Source organism: Sycon ciliatum, chromosome 11 (assembly GCF_964019385.1).
Source record: "Sycon ciliatum chromosome 11, ocSycCili1.1, whole genome shotgun sequence".
Lineage (NCBI taxonomy): Eukaryota > Metazoa > Porifera > Calcarea > Leucosolenida > Sycettidae > Sycon > Sycon ciliatum.
In genome coordinates this window covers 22,519,871-22,544,905 of record NC_088653.1, presented here as the reverse complement: position 1 = coordinate 22,544,905, position 25,035 = coordinate 22,519,871, and the positions used below count along the sequence as shown (strand labels likewise).

General features: G+C 45.5%; 2 protein-coding genes across 2 annotated transcripts in view; both read right to left on the bottom strand.

Annotated features, from left to right (window-relative positions):
- The window catches only part of LOC135827467 (receptor-type tyrosine-protein phosphatase F-like), a 34,832-nt gene extending 10,412 nt beyond the window's left edge, over positions 1 to 24,420 (bottom strand). Inside the window, exons 1-4 of the mRNA XM_065339960.1 lie at positions 24,175 to 24,420; positions 15,339 to 15,620; positions 11,855 to 12,157; positions 5,605 to 5,892 (exon numbers count right to left, since the gene is read on the bottom strand). Of these exons, the coding sequence (XP_065196032.1) occupies positions 5,605 to 5,892; positions 11,855 to 12,157; positions 15,339 to 15,543 (796 nt within the window). The 5' untranslated portion in view covers positions 15,544 to 15,620; positions 24,175 to 24,420. The remainder of the gene's footprint in view (positions 1 to 5,604; positions 5,893 to 11,854; positions 12,158 to 15,338; positions 15,621 to 24,174) is intronic.
- Positions 18,209 to 20,176, bottom strand: LOC135827189 (piggyBac transposable element-derived protein 4-like). Its single transcript, XM_065339717.1, has 2 exons — positions 19,919 to 20,176; positions 18,209 to 19,483 (listed from the first exon to the last, which is right to left on the bottom strand). The coding sequence occupies exons 1-2, from the start codon at positions 20,174 to 20,176 to the stop codon at positions 18,209 to 18,211; spliced, it is 1,533 nt and encodes a 510-aa protein (XP_065195789.1).
- Positions 24,421 to 25,035: the final 615 nt, after the last annotated feature.

The window sequence follows — 25,035 nt, the reverse complement described above, 5'->3', positions numbered from 1 at the left end:
CAACCGCCACACAGTGGCTGAAGGATTGGCGTCTCCTGGTCAATGAAAGTAAGACCACTGGCATCCACTTTCACCACACCAACTGTCCACCTCCCAGACCACCATCAATCGCACTTAACGATACCAACCTCACTGTGGCCTCCAGGCATCGCCACCTTGGCCTCATCATACAGCAGAATCTATGCTGGAACTCACATGTTGACTATGTCATCACTAGAGCGACCAGGAGGATGTTCCTTCTCCTGTGACTACGCAATTCCTTAAACACTTCTGCTCTCTCCTCCATCTATCTATCTTACATCCGTCCTATTCTTGAGTATGCTTGCACTGTCCTCTCACCCCTCCCCACAACCCTCAACGACCGGCTTGAGTGCATCCAACGATGCGCCACTCGCCTCTGTTTACAACTCCCCTCTTTGAACACAGAACCCACTCTGTGCTGCTGCACCGGCTCAAATGGCCATCACTTCGCAGCCGCCGCACCCTCTCCATATTCTTCTTGCACATAGCCTGCACCATAGATATGCACCACCACACCTTCCTGCACCTACAGCCCATTCGCACGGTCAGGTTCCCTCGACTTTTTGAGCTACCCACAACACGCACAAACCGGCTAAGAGACTCCCCATCTATGCTTCTCTTGATCGCTTCAATAACATCCCACTCAGCCTCCGGCAAATCAACCCCAGAAAGGATTTCAAAGCAAACATTCTACCTCTTGTCGTCTCTTCCTTATGTACCTGCTCTCATTAATCAGCACATCTGTAGCCCCATTGTACCCAGCCTATGTGATAAACTCAACAGGATCAACAGCGGGAGGCCCTACTGATGCCGATGTCGATGCGCACCAGGAAACTTGTAGTCGTGAGTGTGATACTAGCAGGTCTAGCAGAGTGGACACGACGAGTCGGTGAAGAAAGAAGGAGAGATGACAAGACGAGTCGGTGAAGAAGGAAGGAGAAAAGCAAGACACATCTGCAACATTTATGTTTGATCAAACTGAGCTGAGCTGCTGATACAAAGCGTCGACCAAGCAGCCCTGACTGGAGTGAATGCCCCAGCTGGCCCCTCGTTTGTCAGTGGTTGCTACTAGACCTGCTCGTATCACACTCACGGCTACAAGTTTCCTGGTGCGCATCGACATCGGCATCAGTGGGGCCTCCTGCTGTCGATCCTGTTGACGGGCGGACAGGTCGGTGTGAATCCTGAACGGCAACCGAGCCTGTCGCGTTGGGGAATCTCGGCGGTGGGTCTCGCCTCGCCTGCATACATGGACATTGCAACATCATAATAATAAACAACGTACATGTACTTTCCAGTGGCATCATTATTCCACGTAAGATTTTTCGTCGTTTGTGTGGTGTGTTCCTCCACCAATGAGCGCGTCCCTTGAATATTTATCGCTGGTCTCAAACTTTACCATTTTAGCAGCTTGCATATGCCATTGTTATATGTGGAAAACGCGCACTTGCGCCATTTCTGGTGTATAAGAATGATCATTCCTCCATTATCGTCATTATCATCCTCTTCTGATGAGCTCTGGCAGGGAGCGAAACAGCTGTCTAGAGGCGTGGAACAATATATCTCTCAACGGAAGTGTCCTTGCTGGTGTCTGTATGGTTCGGCTGAAGAGCGCGTGGTTGTGATGAGTTGGGAATGCAATAAATTTAAAATATGGCCGAAAGCTCTGTCGCAATATTTAGTACTACAGTCACCTTCGCTAATAACGACTGCGGATATAACGATAATTCGCGAATAACGACAGAATTTTCATGCCCAGAGCAAAGTCCCATCTAACTGTATACATTTAACTTCGGATAAAACGACTATCTGAATAACGACAATTCGCGAATAACGACATGCTTTTAGTGCCCCAAGGTCATATTCACTGCTTGAATAACGACTTTCTGGGCTTTTGACAGCTATTTCAAGTACCTGTCATGCAGAAGTACCAGAACCCATGCCATGCGTGGCGATGGATAAAGGCACACATGCAAGAAGATGCAGCCAGCTGTCCCCGGGGAAAATCGCGGAAAAATCGCAAAAAACGCGGGGGGAAAACGCGGCATAATATAGCATAATTTGCGGTGAATTTGCGGTAAATATGCGGTAAAAATCGGTGAATATTTTATGATGCGGCAAATTTGCAGTTGATATGAGGCAATTTTCAGTGAGTATGTAGTGAAATCAATCAGTTACAAGTCTCTGGTGTAAGCACTCGTCATATTTGAGTACGATGAGACGTTGCTGACCGAACAGTGCACTGTGTGTACGTGTAGTGCAACAAAAAAGTTCAGAAAAACGCAGGAAAATCGCGGAAAACGCGGTTTTTTAAAGGGGAAGTTAAGGCAAAAATTTAAATTTCACCAGTTGTAGTCTTCGGGGTGCTGAGTCGAATGGTCGTGGTCCGAGGAAGCTGAGACGCTCCCTTCCTACTTGAATCCCAATCGAACTCGCGCACTTCCACCGAAACTGGGTGACTGCGCCCTACTAGATGGGGATTTGTATGCAAAATGTCACTAAAAGCGCCATTTCGTTCTTATAAAAGCACGGATGACCGCGATTGGCCCATATGTTGTAGTCTTTTGGACGCTGAGTCGACTGGTTTTGGTCCGAAAAGGCTGCGATGCAGCGTTCCTCCTTTATTCCCAATCGAACATGGTTGAACAAGCGGTCACGTGCTCCTGGGTGCCCAAATCACCTGGTCACCACGCCAGCAGGCGAGAACTTTCAAACCAAGGTTCAACTCGAGTGACAGGATTGCACCCAAAAAAGGTCAAACAGGCTAGTAAGTTGTACCCCTATTATTTTTGTTTTGTTTCTAAATACATGAGCCCGAGCGCGCTAAAACATGACCACAGCTTTTTTTGTAAAAGTCGAGATAATCGCGATTTGAATTCTGCGGCAAAAATACGAAGTGAAGTGCCACGCGAGTCGCTGTTGTTGTTCTCCTCGGTCGACTGGATTGTTCCGGATGCAATTCTTTGTTGCAAGTAAGTTTATTTGTTTGAGTTTGTATTCCATGTTGCGCTGAGTCGCCTGAAACTGATCGTCATCGATGTATCGACAGAAGAGCCTGGTAGTAGTAATGTACTGCGGAGCGGAAGAAGACGACATTATCGCACTCCATGCGCAGAATAAAATATTTTGAGGATTCGGGTCGGAAACAGAAGGAAGACGATGATGTGAACAGCGACGAGTCATTTAAGGGCGACACTTTCATCGAGCGTAAAAAGAATTGATGCTGGTAGTCCCACGATCTGCAGTGACGAGGAATTCTACTCTGATGGCAACCTGGCAAGCGATTGGCATCGACACTGACTTGGGAGGTGAGTCGGCCGATGATTTGGCCAGAATGGACATCGCTGCACATATCCGGAACAATGCCAGTATTGGTTGCAAGTGCAAAAACAATCAAAGGACTCTGCTGCTCCCTCAACTTGCTCAAGTCGATAATTTGAGTACCCTTATGCGGAACATCGCTGGCATGAGCAGTATGCAGCGAAAGCAGTACTCTCTGGTGAGCGGAGAAAACCGTGTGCAGATGGGCTTTGGTGTGGGGAATATGAGTGCGACGTCTAGTATGTTGAGGAAGACTGTGTGCAGCAGTGTATACTGTATATCTGAAAGTACAGGTGGAGTGTGATGGAGAGGACATGGAGTGCCAACTTCTTCGGCCAGCTACAGATGTTGACCGTGTTTTCGCTGGCGGTTCTCCAGTGGTGCTGCAAACAGGAGGTATTTCGGACACCCAGCTCAGCTGCCTGTAGAAAATTTGGATGTGGCTGAGTACCTGTCAGTTCATGCTATAAGACCCTGGACAGAGGAATTGACCCGGAAAGGATGAACCAAGGGGCATATCAATTGTGTGCAAAATGACACTTTCATGATCCCATTGCTGTACATAGAATTTCGCCATTTCAACAGTGCTGCATACAATACCATTGTAGCAACACTTAGACATGTCCGATCAATCCAAAACTTTCAGACAGTGAACATTAGGCCAAGTAAAAAAAAATATTGTTGATCGTCAGAATTTTCCGAAAAATCGGGGCGGACGGGAGGGTTTTATTTTTATTTTATAACTTTTTTTTATATCTGCATCGACTGCACATCTTGAAATCTTAGCATGTGTTACATCTATGGGGTTATGGGTGTACTACCATTGTTGGTTGTGACTGCTACCAGTCTGCCTGGGCACACTCCAAACACTTTGAACATGTGCAGATGACTCTGTGATACCATTTCCTGCTGCCATGCGGCGGGCACGCACACACACATACACACACACACACATACACTCGTGTGCATGAGTACACACACACACACATACACACACAAACACACGCACACACACACACACACACACACACACACACACACACACACACACACACACACACACACACAGTGGCTGGCGTAGATATCAGGTGGTACACTGTACAGACTACAGTGCCATGTAATGATGTATTGTAGTTGCCAGATTTCACACAAGTACACTGGAATCACACTGCACTGCGTGATGTCGCTACGGTAAAAGCACATTGAAGTTGTACATGAGAGCTCGCGTACGCACGACCTGCTAAAAAAAAGTTTGCATTTCGCTTAACACACGAGTTTTCTACCGTTGATCACAAAAATAAAAAATAAAATAAATCCCGGGACGGACTGAAAAATCGGGGCGGGCGCTGACGATCAACAATCAATTATTTTTACTTGGCCTTAGGTGTGCTAGATCATTTTTAAACAAAAAACTGAAAATCGAATTTTTGGTCTGTGGTCATATTTTAGCGTGCTCTGGCTCACATGTTGGAGTGATCAGCACAACTACAATGTCATGTAGTTGTAGGTCTACATGACTGTACAGTAATCATCATACATGTCATGTACATGTCCCTGTAGATGGCTCCAAAACTTGCAAAAGGCTAATTTTTCCAATCTATTTCCCTTTTAAAAGAAAATTGACTTTGTAGTTCCTTTCAATTGTAATATGAAAAGAGAGTACACATTGGCATAGAGCATGAAAAGAGCTTCATTCTGATATGCATGTCATACTATACAAAAATATGGGTTCACATACATTCAAATGGGACTTCGGGTATACGGACACTTCGCGAATAAGGACACTTTTCTGATGCCCCGCCGAATGTCGTTATTGGCAAAGTTGACTGTATTTCAGCAAGCAGTTAAACTTCGATTCCTCTTTATCCGACCCCGTGTCTGTAATTCTTTTCTCTCGTTGGCCACAGGCTATTGTGAGAATAAAATATTTCAAACTTAGAGCTCGGGTTTGAATGACTATCACAATGTGAAACTAACAGTCTTTGTCTGTTGATCGTGTGGGGTTGAACTTGGACCAAGCCAGCTATATTGGTTGGCCCCTGAGTTGTGCTGGGCTCGTCGTGAAGCCACATGTCTATTCGGTCGCCACTCGTAGAGACTTCTGGGTCTGGTCACTGAGCGACATTCCCATCAAAAACCCTCAGCTTCATGCCGCTGAAAACCCAGAGCCAAAATATGTCAATTCATTGCATTGTCGAAAACTGATGTGCAATGTATGTTTGCGTCTGGAGGGTTTACATGAATTTCAGAGTTGGACCTTACCATCCTGTAATGTTGTCACATTTTTAGGATCTGAATAATCACCATGACCTCCTGTTGAGATGGCAGCAACGGACACAGTGTACACGGTGTTGAATATCAAACCAGACACTGTGGCGCTGCTTGCACTCGTGTTGATGGATGCTACCTGTGTTGTACTGTTCCTACATATCACATTGTAAGTGACCAATATTCCATTCAACTCGTAAGGATCCACATCTTGCCATCCAACTAGCACACTTGTGGCTTTGCTGGTAACCGGGTGTACACCTTCAGGAGCTACGCTGGGAGCTGCACATACAGAAAAATAATAATAATTGTAGAGATCGTAGAATTTGAATTTCTGCTTCTTTTAATACTGATATGAGTATAATGTATTCCCAGTCGGTTCTGTCACTAAAGTGGAAAGTTAGGGTTGGACACGAACAACGGATAACCTGTAAACCTTTGGTCCTTCTTTTTTTCAATAGTGTTACGAACAGAGAAAGGACCAATATGTTACATATTACTTGAAGTATGACTAACAGTCTACCAAGGGAACTAGATAATTATACAATCAGAACTCTGAACCTCCCGCACCTGAGCCTTCCAAGTTGGAAGGTTGTTGGTCTGCGCTTCGTAGATGTGTTGGAGGTAGGTGTCAGGTCGTCGCATGTCTCAACATCCCTGTCAGTGTTGTGCCTTGCTGTCGCACTATCTGACTGTATCATTTTTTTCGTTACCTTGGTGGACTGTTGTTCATGTGTCATTAAACATTGGTCCTTTCTCTTTACATGTCACTAAAAGGCTATAGTATAGGTCATCTGAAACTCGGGTATTGAGCCAATAGTAAAAGTAGAAAGGAAAAGGACATAATGGAAACGAGTTAAGAGTAACTCTCCACCACTGTAACTAGATACTATACACAGTCAGAAAGTGCGACAACTAGGCACAAAACTGACAGAGTACTGAGACATTCGACGTCCTGACACCTAGCTTCAACACATCTCCGTAGCGCTAACCGACAGCCTTCCAACTTGGAAGGTTCAAGGTTATGGAAAGACCAAAAAGTTGTTGACCTACCCAAGTTGGGTGGTGTGCTGCTTTGCTGCTTCGAATTGTAGTTAGACCGCTTTGTCAAATCGCCTACTGGTCTCGTCATCGTCCAGTGGCAATCGACATTCTTTGTTCCGTTGGGACTGTAGCTTGTGCTCGTTTTCGTTGCGCTTGCCTTCCCCTCTTTGGTCTTTCCATAACCTTGAACCTTCCAAGTTGGAAGGCTGTCGGTTATCGCTACGGAGATGTGTTGAAGCTAGGTGTCAGGACGTCGAATGTCTCAGTACTCTGTCAGTTTTGTGCCTAGTTGTTGCACTTTCTGACTGTATATAGTATCTAGTTACAGTGGTGAAGAGTTACTCTTAACTCGTTTCCACATGTCCTTTTCCTTTCTACTTATATAGGTCATCGATTGTTCATATAGGTCAAAGATGAGGTTTGAAGTTTTCTTAATTCCAACAGAGAGAATAGACACTAGGATAGAAGTTGCAGGCAACAATCCATCAGCAGAAGTAGAAAATTAGCATATTATAGAAAGTGATCTAATTGGTCACAGGATCACAGTCAATGTTACTCACAACTTCTAATTCCGAGGTCACTCATGACAAGTTTGTACCGCTTTCGTGGAGGTGGAATCCATCATATTTGCTTTTGCGGAACGCATGATGCAGGGGTCCCGCATCTCTCTGTTTCTCTACACTCCACGTTGGTGGATGTACTTAACATGTTACATGTGAAGTATAATTATGTATATTGAGTATACTCGGAGGGAGTTGTGGTTGCTCGTGAGAGTGCTGAATACACCAAGGTGCAGAGCCTAGTACACACACTTGAGAGGGACGAAAAGCGTTTCTTCTGTAACTCTGAGTTTCACGGTTTTAACCGATCATCAGACAGCAACTTTTTGCTGTCTGATGATCGGTTAAAACCGTGAAACTCAGAGTTACAGAAGAAACGCTTTTTGTCCCTCTCAAGTGTGTGTACATTGAGTATAGAAGTATAATTATGTACATTGAGTATAGAAGTATAATTATGTACATTGCAATTTCATAGAGACTGAGTTGGATAGAAACATATTAGCTCACGATGAGACAAAGCCAGTTGTATATCTGATGATGCCTTTCAGAGACAGAAGGAGATAGAAGGAGATTGTTTTAGGAGACTAGTGCTATTTCGACTTCCCGCTTCCCTGTTATAGTTCTTGTACTCTTTGGTGCTACGCACACCATGATTCAGCCTATGTACATTTCATCACAATTTTTCCGCCAGTATGCTATATAAATTGACGTTGTTGCGCTTTTCCACGAGTCGCATTATTACCATGTACTGATCTCAGAAGTAATGGTACGAAAAGGCCTCATCAGAGATTTACAACTAGCTTGGTCTCTTCGCGTTCTAATTGCAATTTTAGTACTTCCTCCGTATACAAAACTTCGTGACTTTTTTCAACGGTGTTTTTGAGCAAGAACCTGCTCAACGAACCGCGCCATAGGCTGTCATCGACAACACACATTCATGTTGAGGTAGGTTTGGTTGATCTCGAACAGATTCTCCACGGAAGCCATGCGTGTGAGAACGTTGCCGACAGGAACTCATGAGTCAAATAACAAAAAAACTAACACTTACTTGCTCGAAACTGACACCATGACGAAGTGGAGCTCGCGCCTGGAGCACGGAGTCACGACTCACGCGGCACTCGCTGCCCTGAAACTGGCCAGGCTCGTACTTGCGGTGCGCAGCCCCATACGCAGCGTGAGAACATAAATCGGTTCCGCTCGCACGGAAAGATGAAACATTTCAGTCGTCGTGCAACCAGCGCAGACTCCGGATCGGAATGTCGACAACCTAGCTTTCTTCGCCTCTCTCCACTCCAGTCAGACGTCTCCGTTGTGGCCTAGGAGGGGAATCGCAGGGACCTCGTCGAAGCCGTTGTCGAATGCTGGGAGGATTCTCCTGCCGAGAAAATGCGAAGCGTGTGGATGTGCTTGAGCGACTCGTTTCACGGCATAATGGAGGTCGCGGGTTGGAACGACTGAATATAGTCGACACCGATTCGTACACAGCTCTGGAAATGAAGAGTACGCTAGCCAAAGTCCCGCGTCGGATCATCATTGTAGCTGAAAAGAATTTGAACGAAATGCAAGCGAAGCAGCGACTTTTGGCGATGCGGAGTCAGCGTTGTCAGGTGACAATGACAGGAGCGACGAAGACTCTGAATAAACTCAATCTCATTTGTCTGAGTTGCTTTTTTCTTTGTATAATTATTATAGCTTGTAAACAGGTTAGACAATGCCATGAGTGTTATTCCAAGTCAAACGGAACAATTCCAGAGCTATGCGCAGCCTTCAAAACAGTCACAAAGTTTTTGTATACGGAGGAAGTAGTCATTTTTCCGAGTCGAAGCGATATTTACTTGTAGAACTATCCAAAATCTTGATGGCAGACAGGTTGCCTTATGGGGCTGAATGTGCCCTTCTAAGAACCCTCATAGATATGGACACATTTTCCGCGGCCCAGTATGGGTGTAGATGGTGATAATGGTTCCGTTGCCTTCTCCATCGTCGACCCCAGTGTGGATGCCTATAGTTGCAGTTCATTTACTGGAGAGAGAAATGTCGTCGCTTCTGGTCCGCGATCAGGGACAAAAAGTTTGAGAGACGGATTTTCTCACCAACAACCCAGTCAGAACCATGCAGTATTCAGTTTATAGTTTGCAATATTTCCAAAATGTGCAGTGCGTTGGCAAAGGAAAAAACACACTGAGAGAATGCCAAATGACACTAATAGTGGCACATCGGATTGATCACAATGCATGTTCCTCGAAAGTGTCTCCACAGAAGCAGAAATTCCACTCGCATTTTTTTGGCATGGCAAAATTCAATCTTTTTGCCAAAGCGGGATTTCCACCATCGCCATCCAAAAAGGGCGTGTGTGACCTGACTCAACGTCCTTTCCTCTTTTTAAAATTCTGGATTCAATACTCTGTTTCGAAGTCCGGGAGGAGGGGGGGGGGAGGGTGCGCGGTCGACATTGTTCTCGAGGCGGTACTTACACAGTACATGTAGATGGTTTGTTTGTTTTGGAGAGATACACAGAGATACACAGAGATACACAGAGATACACAGAGATACACAGAGATACACAGAGATACACAGAGATACACAGAGATACACAGAGATACACAGAGATACACAGAGATACACAGAGATACACAGAGATACACAGAGATACACAGAGATACACAGAGATACACAGAGATACACAGAGATACACAGAGATACACAGAGATACACAGAGATACACAGAGATACACAGAGATACACAGAGATACACAGAGATACACAGAGATACACAGAGATACACAGAGATACACAGAGATACACAGAGATACACAGAGATACACAGAGATACACAGAGATACACAGAGATACACAGCAATTCAGCTACAATCAGCTACAGTTTGCCTCAAGAACAACTCGACTTTGCACACAGGCACTTGGTTCTGACTTCACAACAGGCACTGAACTGCGAGCCCTAGACCATTCACCACAAACATGCACACACTGAATGGAGGTTGAAACAGGGCCGGGGGTGGGGGGAGGTGCCTCTGTGCCTCTCATGGGCTATGAATTTTTAAACACCCATCGAGTGACACCCTCCTTGGTTGTATCGATGTCAAGTGTTTCTTCAACACTCCCACGAGACCATTGCTCGATTTGAACTGAAATAGTTATGGCACCATGCGGGAAAAAGCGCAGAAAAAACGAAAACCAAGTACCCACGCACTGCGCACAAGCCTTTGGGTGCGTGTGGATATGATCGTCTATCGTCTATCGAGCACCATAAAATAATACGAGTATTGATCCAAGCTGAGAGCTTTTTCGTCGACCTACATTATTTCATGAAGATGGTTGCTCCGACGAGGAGCACACGCTTCTTGCCGAACTTGACACTTGACTGACTCACGACTGCCATCCGGAGCACACCAGGAGCACGTCGCACCTTCCGCTCGGCAAACCTGAAAGAAAGCACCACTCCCTGCTCAATACACAGTGTTTCGGGGAATTCACCCCTCATCAGTTGAGCTTGAGTAGGCTGAGGAAGATTGTGCCTGAAAAGCACCACTTTTATACTGCTCTCCAGGCCAAACCATCACCAGGGATACAAACTTACAGAGACGCTTTGTTTCCAGCGCGACAAACACCTCGTGAAGCCCCAGGTAGCAGCGTGAGTCAGAGTCGCTCATGGAGTTGTGCTAAACAGACGTTGAGAGCCAGTATAGCTATTCACAACGCTGTCACCTCCAACAACTAGTCGCACGTCCGCGTGAGGGACAACAATACAAACTTAGAAGTTGCGACTTCGGCGGTAATAGTCATGAAGATGGTTGCTCCATGGTGCTTTCTTTCAGGTTTGCCGAGCGGAAGGTGCGACATGCTCCTTGTGTGCTCCGGATGGCAGTCGTGAGTCAGTCAAGTGTCAAGTTCGGCAAGAAGCGTGTGCTCCTCGTTGGAGCAACCATCTTCATGACTATTACCGCCGAAGTCGCAACTTCTAAGTTTCTACATTATTTCAATTGGGAGAATCGAGTAAGAATGAACGGGATTTTGAACATATGCGCATCCTGTTAATTCTCATCAATATGCGATGTACACTCGTCACATAATACTACCGAATACTATGAGCTCAGCTAAGAAAAAGTTAAAGTGATGCAGTGATGATGCAATAACCAACAGAATCCAGTATGCACCCCGTCCCATCATACACATCCCGAGTAGCTGTTCACGCATGCAAGAATGGCTAGATTGAATGTGAAACCCAGTGAGCAAAAAGCTCTCAACGCACCTATAATTATATTGGGAGTCCCAAAAAGCAGGTGCTGTCTTTCAGGGAACCTTAGTTGATGTTTGAGCCAGCACAACTTGAGTGAAAAACTACCTTCCAGGACCCATGTGGACAAGCCTTCAATCGGCTTGCCTCAGGGCGATGAAATAATGGGGACCTCAGTTAGGACTTTCGGTATATTATCACTTAGAAGATTAAAAATATGCTGAGAGGAGCAGAGCATGTCAAGTGTATTGGCAACATGCCAGTATGCAGCACTATATTGCAGCATTATTGTACTTCAACTCTCCTGATTTCCCCAGAACACAGCTGCAGGATTTGCTAGTCTGCTCGCTGCATATTCTGAAACAAATCTCTGATACCGGCTCCCTACCTGTTGCTGTTGTACTGAACCCAGTTTGTTCTGTAGCATTTCCATCCGATGCATTATACGTGTTTCTAGCAACACAGTGATATGTATATGTTGCATCTTCTTCAACCGGTGAAAAGACAACAGGACTGGTCTTGTTGCAGATCATGACACTGGGCAAGCTTGACATATGTATGTCAGACACCGATTGCCTTGTGAAGTAACAGCAGAAGTTGGACAAGTGATAATTTCCTTTTACACGCGTTAGGTGAATTGTCACTTCGGTGGCTAGTGGCTTTGTAGAAATGATAGTTGGCGCAGGAGGAACTGCAGAGTCGTGATAAAACAGCAATAACATGTTTTTACATTTGACAGAAACGTAAAGAAGTTGAAAGTTTATCCAAACTTCACTTTCGAAATGGGATTTTTAAAATGGATCCAATAACCCTTTCCATATGGCACAGGTGTAGCAAAACACTTGGCCCAATTTCCACCTGGCAATATAGTGCATCATTTGTAGAGGCTGCAGATGCTTATCAGATGCAGCATTCTAAGTGTTTCTAGCAACACAGTGATATGAATAGGTTGCATCTTCTTCAACCGGTGAAAAGACAACAGGACTGGTCTCGTTGCAGATCCTGACTCTTGACAAGTTTACATATGTATGTATGTCAGACACCGATTGCCTGGTGAAGTAACAGCAGAAGCTGGACAAGTGATAATTTCCTTTTACAGGTGTTAGGTGAATTGTCACCTCGGGGGCTAGTGGCTTTGTAGAAATGGCAGTTGGTGCAGGAGGAACTGCAGAGTCGTGATAAAACAGCAATAACATGTTTTTAAATTTGACAGAAACGCAAAGAAGTTGAAAGTTCATCCAAACTTAACTTTCGAAATGGGATTTTAACCCTAGAACTACCAGAGGCATCATATGATGCATTTGCGAATTTCAAAATGTGATTGCTGTGATATGGGCGGTTAGAATCCCCCCAAAATTTTGTGACTTTTATTTATTTTGTATTGTGTTAGTGGCAGTGGGCTGTATCTCCAAAATTTGAGTACTGTTCCGAAATGCCAGGGGGTGCTACCTAGAATTTCCGCGCGGCATCATTTTACTCCACATACTACAGTCATCAATATGAGGGCAAATTTGGCTCAGAAACCCACGTGAATATCGTAAAGAGGAATACGTTGGGGAGCAAGTAGATGGGGGACCATGGAGGTGGTAATTTGTACATATGGAAATGCTAATATGCATATTTCACGTGTAATTATGGTCAATATCGTAATCCTGAATCCTGTCGAAGCAGACAAATTTGTTCCCCCGAAGTGGTGGAAAGTGATCCACTATATCATCTGCAGCATTGAACGATATGAAGTGCCAGCGCAGGTATGATATTCTTGGAACTTCCTTTGAGTTTAGGTCGGTCTGGCGCAAGCCATGTTCGGCAGGCGTAGTGTCGCTACCGAAAGCATTTCATTTGATTTTGAAAAAAAATCCGGGGCAGGAGTTTGGGGATGAATGCGAGGAGAGTGACTGGATCATTGTGGGCGAAGAATTTAAAGTGACCGAACACAGAGACATAGTTACATGCTCCAGATGAAGAGGAGTGGATACTAATTGCCCCGGCTTCTCAATGAGTCTGATACAGGATCCGACTCGAGGGAGTAAGCAGATCACGGTGATGAGAAAGCTATGGAGCCATTCCCAAAACAGAACATCAACCTCCAAACCTCGGGAAGGACTTCCTTCATGAAACTGTGCTCTCTGGCAAAGTGGCTAGACAGTGGAAAATGTGTTGCACCGAGCAAGCCCGAAAGCACGCAACCATTTGTTGCTTCGGAAGTTTGTGGGCTTTTCCGGGATATTCACAATTTTGAAGATGGGGCAGATGCATTATTCGCATTTATTGACCAGAATATGATCCATCAAATGCACAAGGCAGGAAGGAAAACAGAAAATTGGAGAGGACTCTACTTTGAGTGACGGCAATATCATGGCATTGGTTTCACAAGTTCCGCAAGAGGCGTCCTCTGTACCCGCAATAATTTGCCGACGGCCCTTCGGCTGGATACTAATGGACACCAAATAATCAAGTGAAATTCCTAAAAATGTTTTCCAGGAACTACTCTGCTACTTGAGGTTTGATCACGAAGATGGTCTCCGGACACGACGGCGAACGGAAATTAGTTGTTTGCTATGAGTCGCGACACCACTTTCTCCTTTCGCTCGTAAATGTATTTATCACAGCAGTCATAGAATGACCAACCTGGCTGAGGAAAATCCAGCACGTTGGCGAAGCAGCAGCCATTTCCGGGGTGATGGACTGAAATGTAGAGTTTGCAGGATGGGCATGTCAAGCAAATGCACGTCAATTTTTCCGAAAATTGACGAGAGGTCGCCCTTTCGCTGCGCGCAATGCCAGCTGTTTGTCTCCAAGATAGTGCACCTGTAATTGGTTCTTCCTTTTAAAAGTTACCCTTTACCCCAAAGACTTCCGTTTCCACACATTTTGCCAACAATAATACCAAGCAGGTATGTTTAGGTCCGGTGGAGTCATATGATGCCTCCTGTAATTCTAGGGTAGTTACATTTTGGTAGTTCTAGGAGTAAAAATGGATCCAATAACCCTTTCCATATGCCATAGGTGTAGCAATGCACTTGGCCCAATTTCCACCTGGCAATATAGTCGCGGCATAGTTTGTAGAGGCTGCAGATGCTTATCAGAGATCACACGAATAACAGGAGCGGGGTCAAATTCACTTTCTGCCTAGGTACTTTGATTCGAAAACGTTGTCACATTGAGTCTACAATATGTTTTAAACTGAGCCAAATCCGCATGGCTGTGCTATGACCAATGACCGGAAGCGCCATTCCAGGCAGTTTGGCTCAACTGATTTTGAACGGACACCACGTCAAACACACTTTTAACTACCCCCAACAACTATCGCAAAGCTGGAACTGATATGAGGACGAACAGACGACACAAAGAAACATCTTAGCACGAAGACGGAGATCGCTGGGATCTTCACCACTACTTTGCCGTGTTTGTTTATGTATCTGCTTCTTTGTTTAACAAGTAAACAGCAGCTTGTCTCTCATCAATGCTGCACCAATGAAACCTGATGTAAGAACAAATAAGGCTAGTCCTTTCTCTGTACTGGCGGTCGCGAAGTGAGTTTAAAGACCTGACCTTGCAGAACCACACATATTCCACACAAAGTCTGTATGCAAGGGAACCGAATAACCGAACGCACACCAGATTCATGGAAAACAAAAGGACCAAGGAAGGAAAAGTTACTCGGACCCAGAAAGCTCAATATATAATAATTATTAATGATTATTGTATACTTGTATTTAGGGCATGTACACAGCATTGACCATTCAGTGTACATGTAACATGACATGGCTCGACGTTGGCATGCAAAGGTTTTTTTTTCAGAGAAAAGTGAAAACCAGTATACCTGAATTGAAGAATTGGACTGCTACGAATTCATGTCTCTCTCCTACCTTGTTGAGTTGTTCTGTCTGTTTGGTTGATACTTGGCCCTATTCCACCTGAAGAAACAGCAGCTACTGAGAATGTATAGCTGGTATCAAATATTAGCCCTGAAACCGTCGTTTCATGGGTTCCAGATGAAACGTTCTTTATGCGAACAGGTGCTCCCTGATCTCCATAGGATATTCTATATCCGAGCGGTTTGCCATTGAACATTTTAACTTGTGTCCACACCAATTTAACTCAGACATCATTAAGAAAGAGGGAAAGGCTTTCAGGATGGTTAGTTGGCGCTGTAGAGTAGGAGAGAGAGAGAGAGAGAGAGAGAGAGAGAGAGAGAGAGAGAGAGAGAGAGAGAGAGGTAGAGAGAAAGAGTGAGAAAAGGCCAAGTAATATTATAGTGATATACACAGAAGAACTGACTTATAAGACTAGTGAAGTTCTGCTCTATATATAACTAGAACACAACCCGAAGAATCTCAGGAACACGCTTCGCATTCCGGTGCCATTTAGGAACCTGTTCTGCTCTATGGTTCCATAAAGGAAGCACGTGGAATGTTTCCTGGGATTTCCAGTTCCAAATTTGGCAGCTCCTTGATTTGAATGATGCCCAGTAGGTCCACACAATTTTTTCTTTTCATGTGCCGTTTGCACCCGCTCTCCACTCCACACATGCCCTAACACCACTCCCTTTGTAATCACACCTTCTTCAGTGCTAATTCGAGGATACCTGTGTTTCTCGTGTTACAGTTATGGCAATCGAAATCCGACATTTGGCATAAGGGACTACACCATGCAGTGCGCAGCCCCTGCAGCCCTGCATACGTACAGTACATGTGTTACATGCAGCGTTATCTGTCTCATGACGTTACTCGTACTCATCACAGTCAAAGTTTACCTGAAAGGTTCAAAGGTGCTCACAAATCAATGTCACTGAAGACCAACACTCCTCATGTGTACCATGTCTGTGAACTATGTGTATCGATGCTGTGACCTTTCGACCTGTTTGGGATGCTTACGGCTCTAATGTACAAATTAGGTGCAGTTCATTACATCATTGATGTCCATTTGTGGCGCTGTCCCCTATGCCAAGTGTCGGATTTCGCTTGCCACAACTGTAGTTTTGGATCCAATATTGAAATATTTTTTTTATTTTTTTTATTCTCACGATGGCCTGTGGCCAATAAGAGAAAAATAATTACAGGCACGGGGATCAGATACAGAGAGGTCAAAGTTTAGCTGCTTGCTGAGGCAGTAGCGATGGCAATACTTATTGAATATTATTCACTTGATTGTACCTTAAAAATATTTGCTTTGTAGTCTAACCCTCAGTGTGACGAAGATTTCTGATGATAGTTATGCAAAAAATACACGGCTCGCATGAGACTCGGCTGGACTCCTGCATCTGCAGGAATGCCGCCACCCTGTAGGATCAAGGCGCAGATGCAGATCCTAAGCGGTGGGAGGTGAGTAGATTAGACTCACCACAAAGTGGTCAGAGACCGAAAATCCTATTAGCTGCAGCTATGCTTCCATGTCACATGAAAACGTCTTTAAAATCCGTACTTATTGTTCCTCTGGTGTTGTGATGCACCTTTCCGACTGAATGGAAGCAGGCTACGGTCACCCCCTTGCACAAAGGCAGAGGCAGTACGGCATTGTCCACTACCTATCGACCTATATCGCTCTTGCACCCGATTAGTCGCCTCTTCGAGTTTTGCTTGGCATCTAGCCTGAACACTTATATCGATCGACACCAATTGATTGTGGCGAGTCAATTTGCATATATCCATCAAAGGTCGACAACCGACCAGCTCGTCCTCCGGAGTCCACGGAGGGCTGATATCTCAGACACCGGTGGAAATCTTCCTAGATTTCCGGAAAGCATTTGATAAGGTCCATCACCCAACACTCATCAAATGTCTAGAACGATGCATGGATCACTCCACAGTTAAAAATAGAGCAGACCGTCTCCGCGACTCGTTCTGTCAACAGTGGAGTTTCGCAGGGATCACATCTTGCCCCTCCAATCTTTCTACTATATAATAAACACCCTCCCTGAGAGTCTCGACCATAGTATCCCCTTTCTGTTTGCAGATGTTGTAACTCTTCTGTATGCTCATCACCAGGCATTATCCCTCGATGAGAATCGATCTAACGTCCAGCAGGAGCTCAACAGTTGCCAGCAATAGGCCAGGGGCGTCCATGGTGAGTTCTCTCCGGAGAAGACTTCCCCCCTCTTCAACTACCAACTCCATACACCATCACGAACCCGTATGGACACTATCCCTATTCGTCACCCCACTTCTGTAGGGTTACCTTGGTGTAGAGCTAAACCCTGACCTAAAGTTTCATAGTCATTTTGTAACCGTTTTCAGGAAGTTCCAGCAAGGAGTTAACCTACTCTGCTATCCGGGCCGTCATTTACATCACTATGATATGACACTGCTCTATAAGGGTAACTGAATACGCCATTCCAGTGTGGACATATAGATCAAGTCACTGAGCACCTAACTAGCCTTGATGTACTTCAAGCTAGAGAATGTGTAGATCCATTTTAACCCTTTGTGAGTCCACTGGTTTCGGAGAAAATGACCAAATTTTCCATTCCGACAATAATCCCCTGTAACTCCACAGTTTTTGAGAATATGTAATTAGAAGTTGTGTTTTTCTGAATGGAATCGTTCGGCTGAATCCAAAAAACTATGTTAGAATGTTGCCATGGTTACCAATGTTGCCATATTAGGCACATATTGTCATAATCAAGTGTATAGCCGCGTTATTTACAGAGCGCACCATAGGAAGGAAATGAAACCATACTTTTATGTACAAATATACAGTAGACAAGAAAGAAACTCACAGCACTGAGATAAGATATCCTTCACGGGAAGTGGCGTGCATGGTAAGCGGCGTAGCAGTCGTGGTCGCTCGTGATGTGGAGGTGAACATCGCACGTAGTGCAGTAGGTTACACACTGGTGCTGCTTGTTACCCACTTCTGTGCAGTTTCTGCAGTTCTTCCTTTTCCTCACTCCAGGTATGTGAAGCTGAGCAACTGAAACCTGGACATCCTGCGGAACAGGCACTGGGCGATACGAGCGCTTTGGTGGCGGTGCATGCTCATCAATCGATGACAGCTGCCGGATGAGGCTACAGCGGAAATCCGAGTGCTGCAAGTTGCATCGTCGACTTATCACCCCTGGATGCTGGCTCTGCCACAAGTGAAAGAGGCGGTATGCATTGACAGCGCACACGTCGACCATATCCAAGAAGAGACTCTTCCAGTATTTCTTCGTTTTGCGAAGCACACGGTGCGTTTCGATCAGCTGATCGAACGTGTCGACTCCACCCATGCTGCTGTTGTAGTCTCTGATGCACGTTGGCCTCTGCACTTCCATTTGCTGGTGTGCACCATCAATCTTGACATTTCTTGTTACTGTGTCATGCTCATGGCCCTGATGTATGTTGCTGTACATTGACACACACCGCTTGTCCTTCCGTTGCTGGTACAGGTGATCTCCGTTGCGAACATAGCGTGTTGCACCTCGCTCTGCATGTTTCTCGAACTGTTTCATGTCGGTCCGCAATACGGCTGGAAATCCAGTGCGGTTCGCGCGGACGGTGCCAACCAACGATATTTGCTTGGTACGAAGAGATGTGGCCAGGGTTTCGGAAGTGTAAAAATTGTCCGTGTAGATCACACTTCCGGCGTGCACGTCACTGACCAGCCGCATCACCACAGCATGAGTCAGGCCATTTTCACCTCCAGGTTGCTGGCCTGTGTAAACTTCAAAGTTTACAACAATGGAGCTTTCGGCGTCGCAGGCAGCGAAGACCTTGAAGCCCCATTTGACGGGCTTTTTGGGCATATACTGCGTAAAAGGAGCGCGTCCCTTGCACTTGACCATGCGCTCGTCAACACTAACGCACTTGCCAGGGATGAACAAACGCTTGCAGGCCGCCTGCAGATGGTCGTGAAGGTATCGCACCTGACGAAGTCGATCATTTATATCCTCTGTCCTGAAGTCCACAATCTTGATGAAGCACATCAGCGCTAAGTACCTCCGGTAGGTTCGAATCATGCAGCGTGCATAGTTTCCGTTGTACAACGACGTAACGCGCCAGTAGTCCCTCGTCGCAGGCAGAGGATGAAATTCCTGGAAGAAGAGAAATGCAGGGAGGCCGTAAAACTCATTACGGTTGGTCTCCTTCCACACACCATCCGTCTGGTACGTCTTTTTTTCAGCGATATGCTCGTGCGCATACAAATTTGTAAACTTGACAATTGAATCCACAACTTCGTCCGGGAAATATAGTTTGAAGAAATCAAGTTCACATGTTGGAGCGAAATTATCAGGTAGGTTCAAACCAGTGCCAGTTATGTTGAACTCAGGTGTATTGGTTTGCAGCTGGTCAACATCATCATAGCCACTACAATTTTCGTACTGTATACCACGTCCTCGTCCTTGCCCTCTTGCAGCTCCGCGTCCTCGCCCTCTTGCAGCTCCACGTCCTCCCCCTGTCGCAGCTCAATGTCCTCGCCCTGTCGCAGCTCCACGTCCTCGCCCTCTTCCACGCGCGGGGACACCTACTGCTTGGCCTCTGCCTCGTCCAGCGCCGCGTCCACGAGCAGCGACGGGAACAGGAATAGCGATATCGTCAGCCGAATCGGATCCTATTTGCTCCAAGTCGGAAAAGAGATCGTCATTCAGGCGATCTTCCTCGTCAGACGAAATAAAATCGTTGTCCGAGTCACCTACCTCGTCGCCTGAAGAGCAAGCGATATCCTCTACTGGGAGATCTGCTTGGTCCGCGTCTTGTATTAGGCGAAGCGCCTCGTCTGCATCCATCGCTGGATAAGTCCAAATTCTAATTTTGACATAATTGCAAAGCGGCTCTTTCAAAGTGTGCTATCAAAAAAATTTTAGTGGCGACCTACATCATGTTTAGTACCTACGTCACGGAAATTTTATCAGGTACGCGGTGGTGAAGTCTCGGCGCGATGCGGTAAACCAGTCAAGCGCGACGATCAAAAATGTGACGCGCATTTGAAACGAGCGAAATCGCTCGTTGAGCGCACAAAGGGTTAAAGTCCAGTAACACAGCCTTTGATAAATTTGAAACTAAAGAAAATCTAAAATTAATAAGCTATGCCATATTCAATCCATTCAATTTAGATGCCAGTTTCTTTCACTGGTCATCCTCTTTAGATAAATCCATTCGCACCCTAATCACCTCGCAATGTTCCACATTACCGTTACTAAAAGTAAGCGCCGTCCGAACAAACCAGTCTTCCATCGTCATGGCTGCATACTATCTTCTATATTTCTGGTTTAGGCAGGCACTCTGTGGGACTGTCTGCCCCCTACTATAACCTCAATCATCAATATTGCTGAGTTTAAAAGAGAACTGCATAATTGGCGCACTAGCCAGTGGCTAGAGCGTGTTAGCGCCGCATGAACACCTGCCAGCTGGTAGCTTGATTACACTAATCAATCACGCAGATTCACGTAGCTAATCAGTAATCTACAGCGCAGCTCTGAAACTGCGCCAAGAGAGGTTGCAGCTCACACCTCGTATTTCTTCCGCTCCAAACTTTTCCCACGTGCCTTGCTTTGAGTGTTGCCTTTGTGAAAGTAGAGTTCGCTGCTGTTGCCTGGCTTTCACAGTTTTGCTCCTTGCTTTTTCTTCCCCACCAACACCCACCCTATAGCTGTTGCTCTATGTTAACATGTTGCTATATTCTCTGCAGCCTATGTGGTCTGCACTTGCATCCGCTGTAACTTGCCATATTCAATTCTTTAAAAAAAACGAAATAAAACCATACAAGTAAAATAAAACATTGGGGAGTGCGGATGTTCGCTCACAACTGGTTTGCCCTGTTTGCTTGCTTGCGACTCAGTTGCAGAGTCATTGCCTGTTCGCGACTCAGCAGAGTCTTTTCGCGTTGCGACTCATTTGCCGAGTCACGTGACATTGCACCAGTTGTTCGAATCCAGCACTCCACCTATCCAATTTAACTCAACCAGACTATTCTGTGTGTGCTCGTTCATGCGTGTGGGTCCGCATGCACGCGCATGGACATGTCCGGCTGTGTGAAGCACGGGCTAAAGTATGGATAAGCAAAGTTTCAATTCAACTGCAAAGGTATTCACTGATATTCCTTGTTTTCCTCATTGATTTGCTCACTACCAGCTTTCCTATTCGTCTTGTTATTTCTCCTCAGTCTCTGCTCACTTAGTATTCTCATATTCTCATCCTAATTGTACAGAATGGAGACCCCATCGATAGGCCTAAACGGCTTCTGGGGAATCCTTATAAATAATACAAATTATACAAATTTCGGTATGAGAGCGTACAAATATCTCTACATTTACTATATACAGTCAAACTTGATAGGACGAACACTGATAAGGCGAACTTTCCATTGGTACGAACTAAGGCCAATCCTATGGTTGGACAGGCATCATATCAAGTCAAAAATATTCGTTTACGACGCACTCCTGTACGGCGAACTTTCGTGAAGACGAACTAATATCAAGCGTGATTTGAGCAAAATCAGCACGTAGCACGAACGCTTGGTCCACATGCGTGCGCTGGCTGTAGTTTTTTTGATAGTGGAGGCCTCCTGTATGGGCAAAACGAATCGATAGCATTTTACAAGGCGGAGGACATGCCGTCATGAATTCATTGCACATGATTGTACTTACCTGTTGCTGGCTTATGCTATGAACGAGAGAGCTTGGAAGCTCATGGCCCTATGCTATGCTTTTTGCCTAGCTCATCATGCATGTTATTGTATTGCACACAGTTTCCATCTGTTCGAATAGCATGCATGATGAGCTAGGCAAAAATGCAGAGCGTAGGGCCCTGAGCGAAAGAAATAAACTTTCTCTTTGCATTCGAAGGTAATACGACACTGTCTACCACCTTGACGACCTAGGCAAAAAAAAGCATAGGGATGTTATACATTTTTCATTTCTCCAATTTTTCAAGACATAACCTAGGATTCGAACCCGCACTATCGCCCTGCATGCATTCCTCCGATACACTTCACATACATACTCATTCTTCCAAGTTGCTTCACGTTATGATCTTGCATTTGAAAGCCCTCTTTGAATATTGTGGCCAGCTGTCTTTGATGGCACGGTACAGGACAGGTACAGGATAGCGCCAGGAATGCCAATGGCACAAACACACAAACACACCAACACACACGGAACGAGAGAGCTTGGAAGCTCAGGGCCCTACGCTATGCTTTGTTGCTTAGCTCATCGTGCATGTTGTTAGAACTGATGGAAATATTTCCTGGGACCGGCGCTGACTCTGCCGACCACGGGCGTTCTGGAGTCGACGGGATGTCTGTCCTGACGTTTCCTGGGACCGGCGCTGACTCTGCCGATCAAGGGCGTTCTGGAGTCGACGGGATCTCTCTTCCGACGTTTCCTGTGACCAGCGCTGACTCGCCTGTTCATGCATATTTTGGAGATGACGGGATCTCTCTTCTAAAGTGTGTTTTTGCTGACGCATCCTATCACCTATTCGGCAACTAACATCCATTCTAACTGCATTTCCTCCTCGTCTCCCTATTTCTTTCCAGAAAGTCTCCCTATACATCAGGGAGTCGTATACATAATACGACCAAGAGTACATACGACGAATATTGTGGTTAGCTGTTTGTGGCCAGCTGTGTTTGATGGTACGGTACGATACGGGACAGATACGGGAGCCAGCAAATACTGTGGCCAGCTATGTTTGATGGTACGGTACTAGACAGATACAGGATAGCGCCAGGCGTGACACAAACAAACAAACACGAAACGAGAGAGCTTGGAAGCTCAGGGCCCTGCGCTATGCTTTTTTGCCTTGATGACCTAGACAAAAAAAAGCATAGGGATGTTTTCTTTAAAAATCCTTTTTTTAAAACCTGGGATTCGAACCCGCACTATCGCGCGCCCTGCATGCAGCCCCCGATACACTTCGCATACATACTTATTCTTCCAAGTTGTTTCACATTGTGATCTTGCATTTGAAAGCCCTATTTGAATATGCATTGTGGCCAGCCATCTTTGATGGCACGGTAGGGTAGGGAATAGGTACGGGACAGGTACGATCGAGGGTAATACGACACCGTCTAGCTGCCCGCAATATTCAAATAGGGCTTTCAAACGCAAGATTAACGTGAAGCAACTTGGAAGAATGGGTATGAATGCGAAGTGTATGGGGGAATGCATGTAGGGCGATAGTGCGGGTTCGAATCCCAGGATATGCCTGAAAAAAAAGGAGAATTGAAAAATTTATAACATCCTATGCTTTTTTGCCGTCAGATACGGATAGCGCCAGGCGTGACACAAACAAACAAACAAACAAACACACAAACAAACAAATACCAAATTAAAGCTGTGTGGACCCTGGCTAGCGCCAGACGTTACTGAAGTAACGTCTTCTGCATAGCTACGGGAATTAAAGCTGTGTGGACCCTGGCTAGCGCCAGACGTTACTGAAGTAACGTCTTCTGCATAGCTACGGGAATTAAAGCTGTGTGGACCCTGGCTAGCGCCAGACGTTACTGAAGTAACGTCTTTTGCATAGCTACGGGAATAAATGCTTTACATGTGCCACAGCATGCACCTTCAGATAAATATATGATAATATTATGCATATCAATGTTTCTGTCAGATTTGGTTAAGGAGAACTCCGGATAAGACAAACAAACTTGTTCAGTCCCTTGAAGTTCGCCCTAACGAGGTTTGACTGTACATAAAATGTTACAAAATTTGAAGCAGTGATAAGTTAGTGAAGTGCAAATGGGTAGTAGACACTTTGCAAGCATACATCGATGGCTTACCTGAAGCATTAGTCCTTAAATTCACAGCAGCAGTGGACTGTGATTGCAGGGTACCTGTCTTTGTGTAGGAGAACATGGAGTAGTTTGCGTATCGCAGGAGGCTAGGTATTGGTACATTAAACGTGCTACCACAGACTGGCGTCATGGAGGCATTATGTTTCACACAAAATTCTGTAGTTCCTTTTTCATAAGCAGAAAATGTTGCAGTTACAGATGTTGTAGCGGTAGAGTATGTCACAGTCGGGATTTTAGCTGAAAATAGAAGCAGAAGATAACAATAAATGAAAATCCGCGTCGTTCACAATAATTACGTAGTTCATCTGCCTCTGGAAAAACAATTGGCGGCTCTGTTCCGCCCTTTGTCATGCTAGTCTAACTCAACTTGCACCCCCCCCCCCCCCCAGCCCGCAATGCACAGTCCATGGCTACACAACACGACTCTCTTTTATCCGAATTTTAATTCAGAAGGGCATCATCAGAGATGTAGTCAGAACGTAGTTATATTTCTCCCGCGCAACAACATTTTTTTCTCTTGCGAATATGGCATCTGATGTTTTTTCTTTTTTTGCTGTTCTTTTTGCCTGACTTCTTCAGTCCGTTTTGGGTCACACCAGTGTCTCCGCCCTCCCAACCTTTATGTCTGCACATCTTCTTCCCCTTCTTTCTTGGCTGTAGATATGTTGTGCCTGTTTTTATGCTGCCATTTTGCCACTTGGGGTTATACATCCGGTTTTTTCCCTTCAATCATGCGTCCGTCGGCGCGAGGGTTTTTTCCCGGCTGGCTCAGCCCAGAGAAATTGAAGGTCCCAAGTGATGTTTGTCCTGGCCTATTATGTTAGCCGAAGGTACTCATTCTTTCCT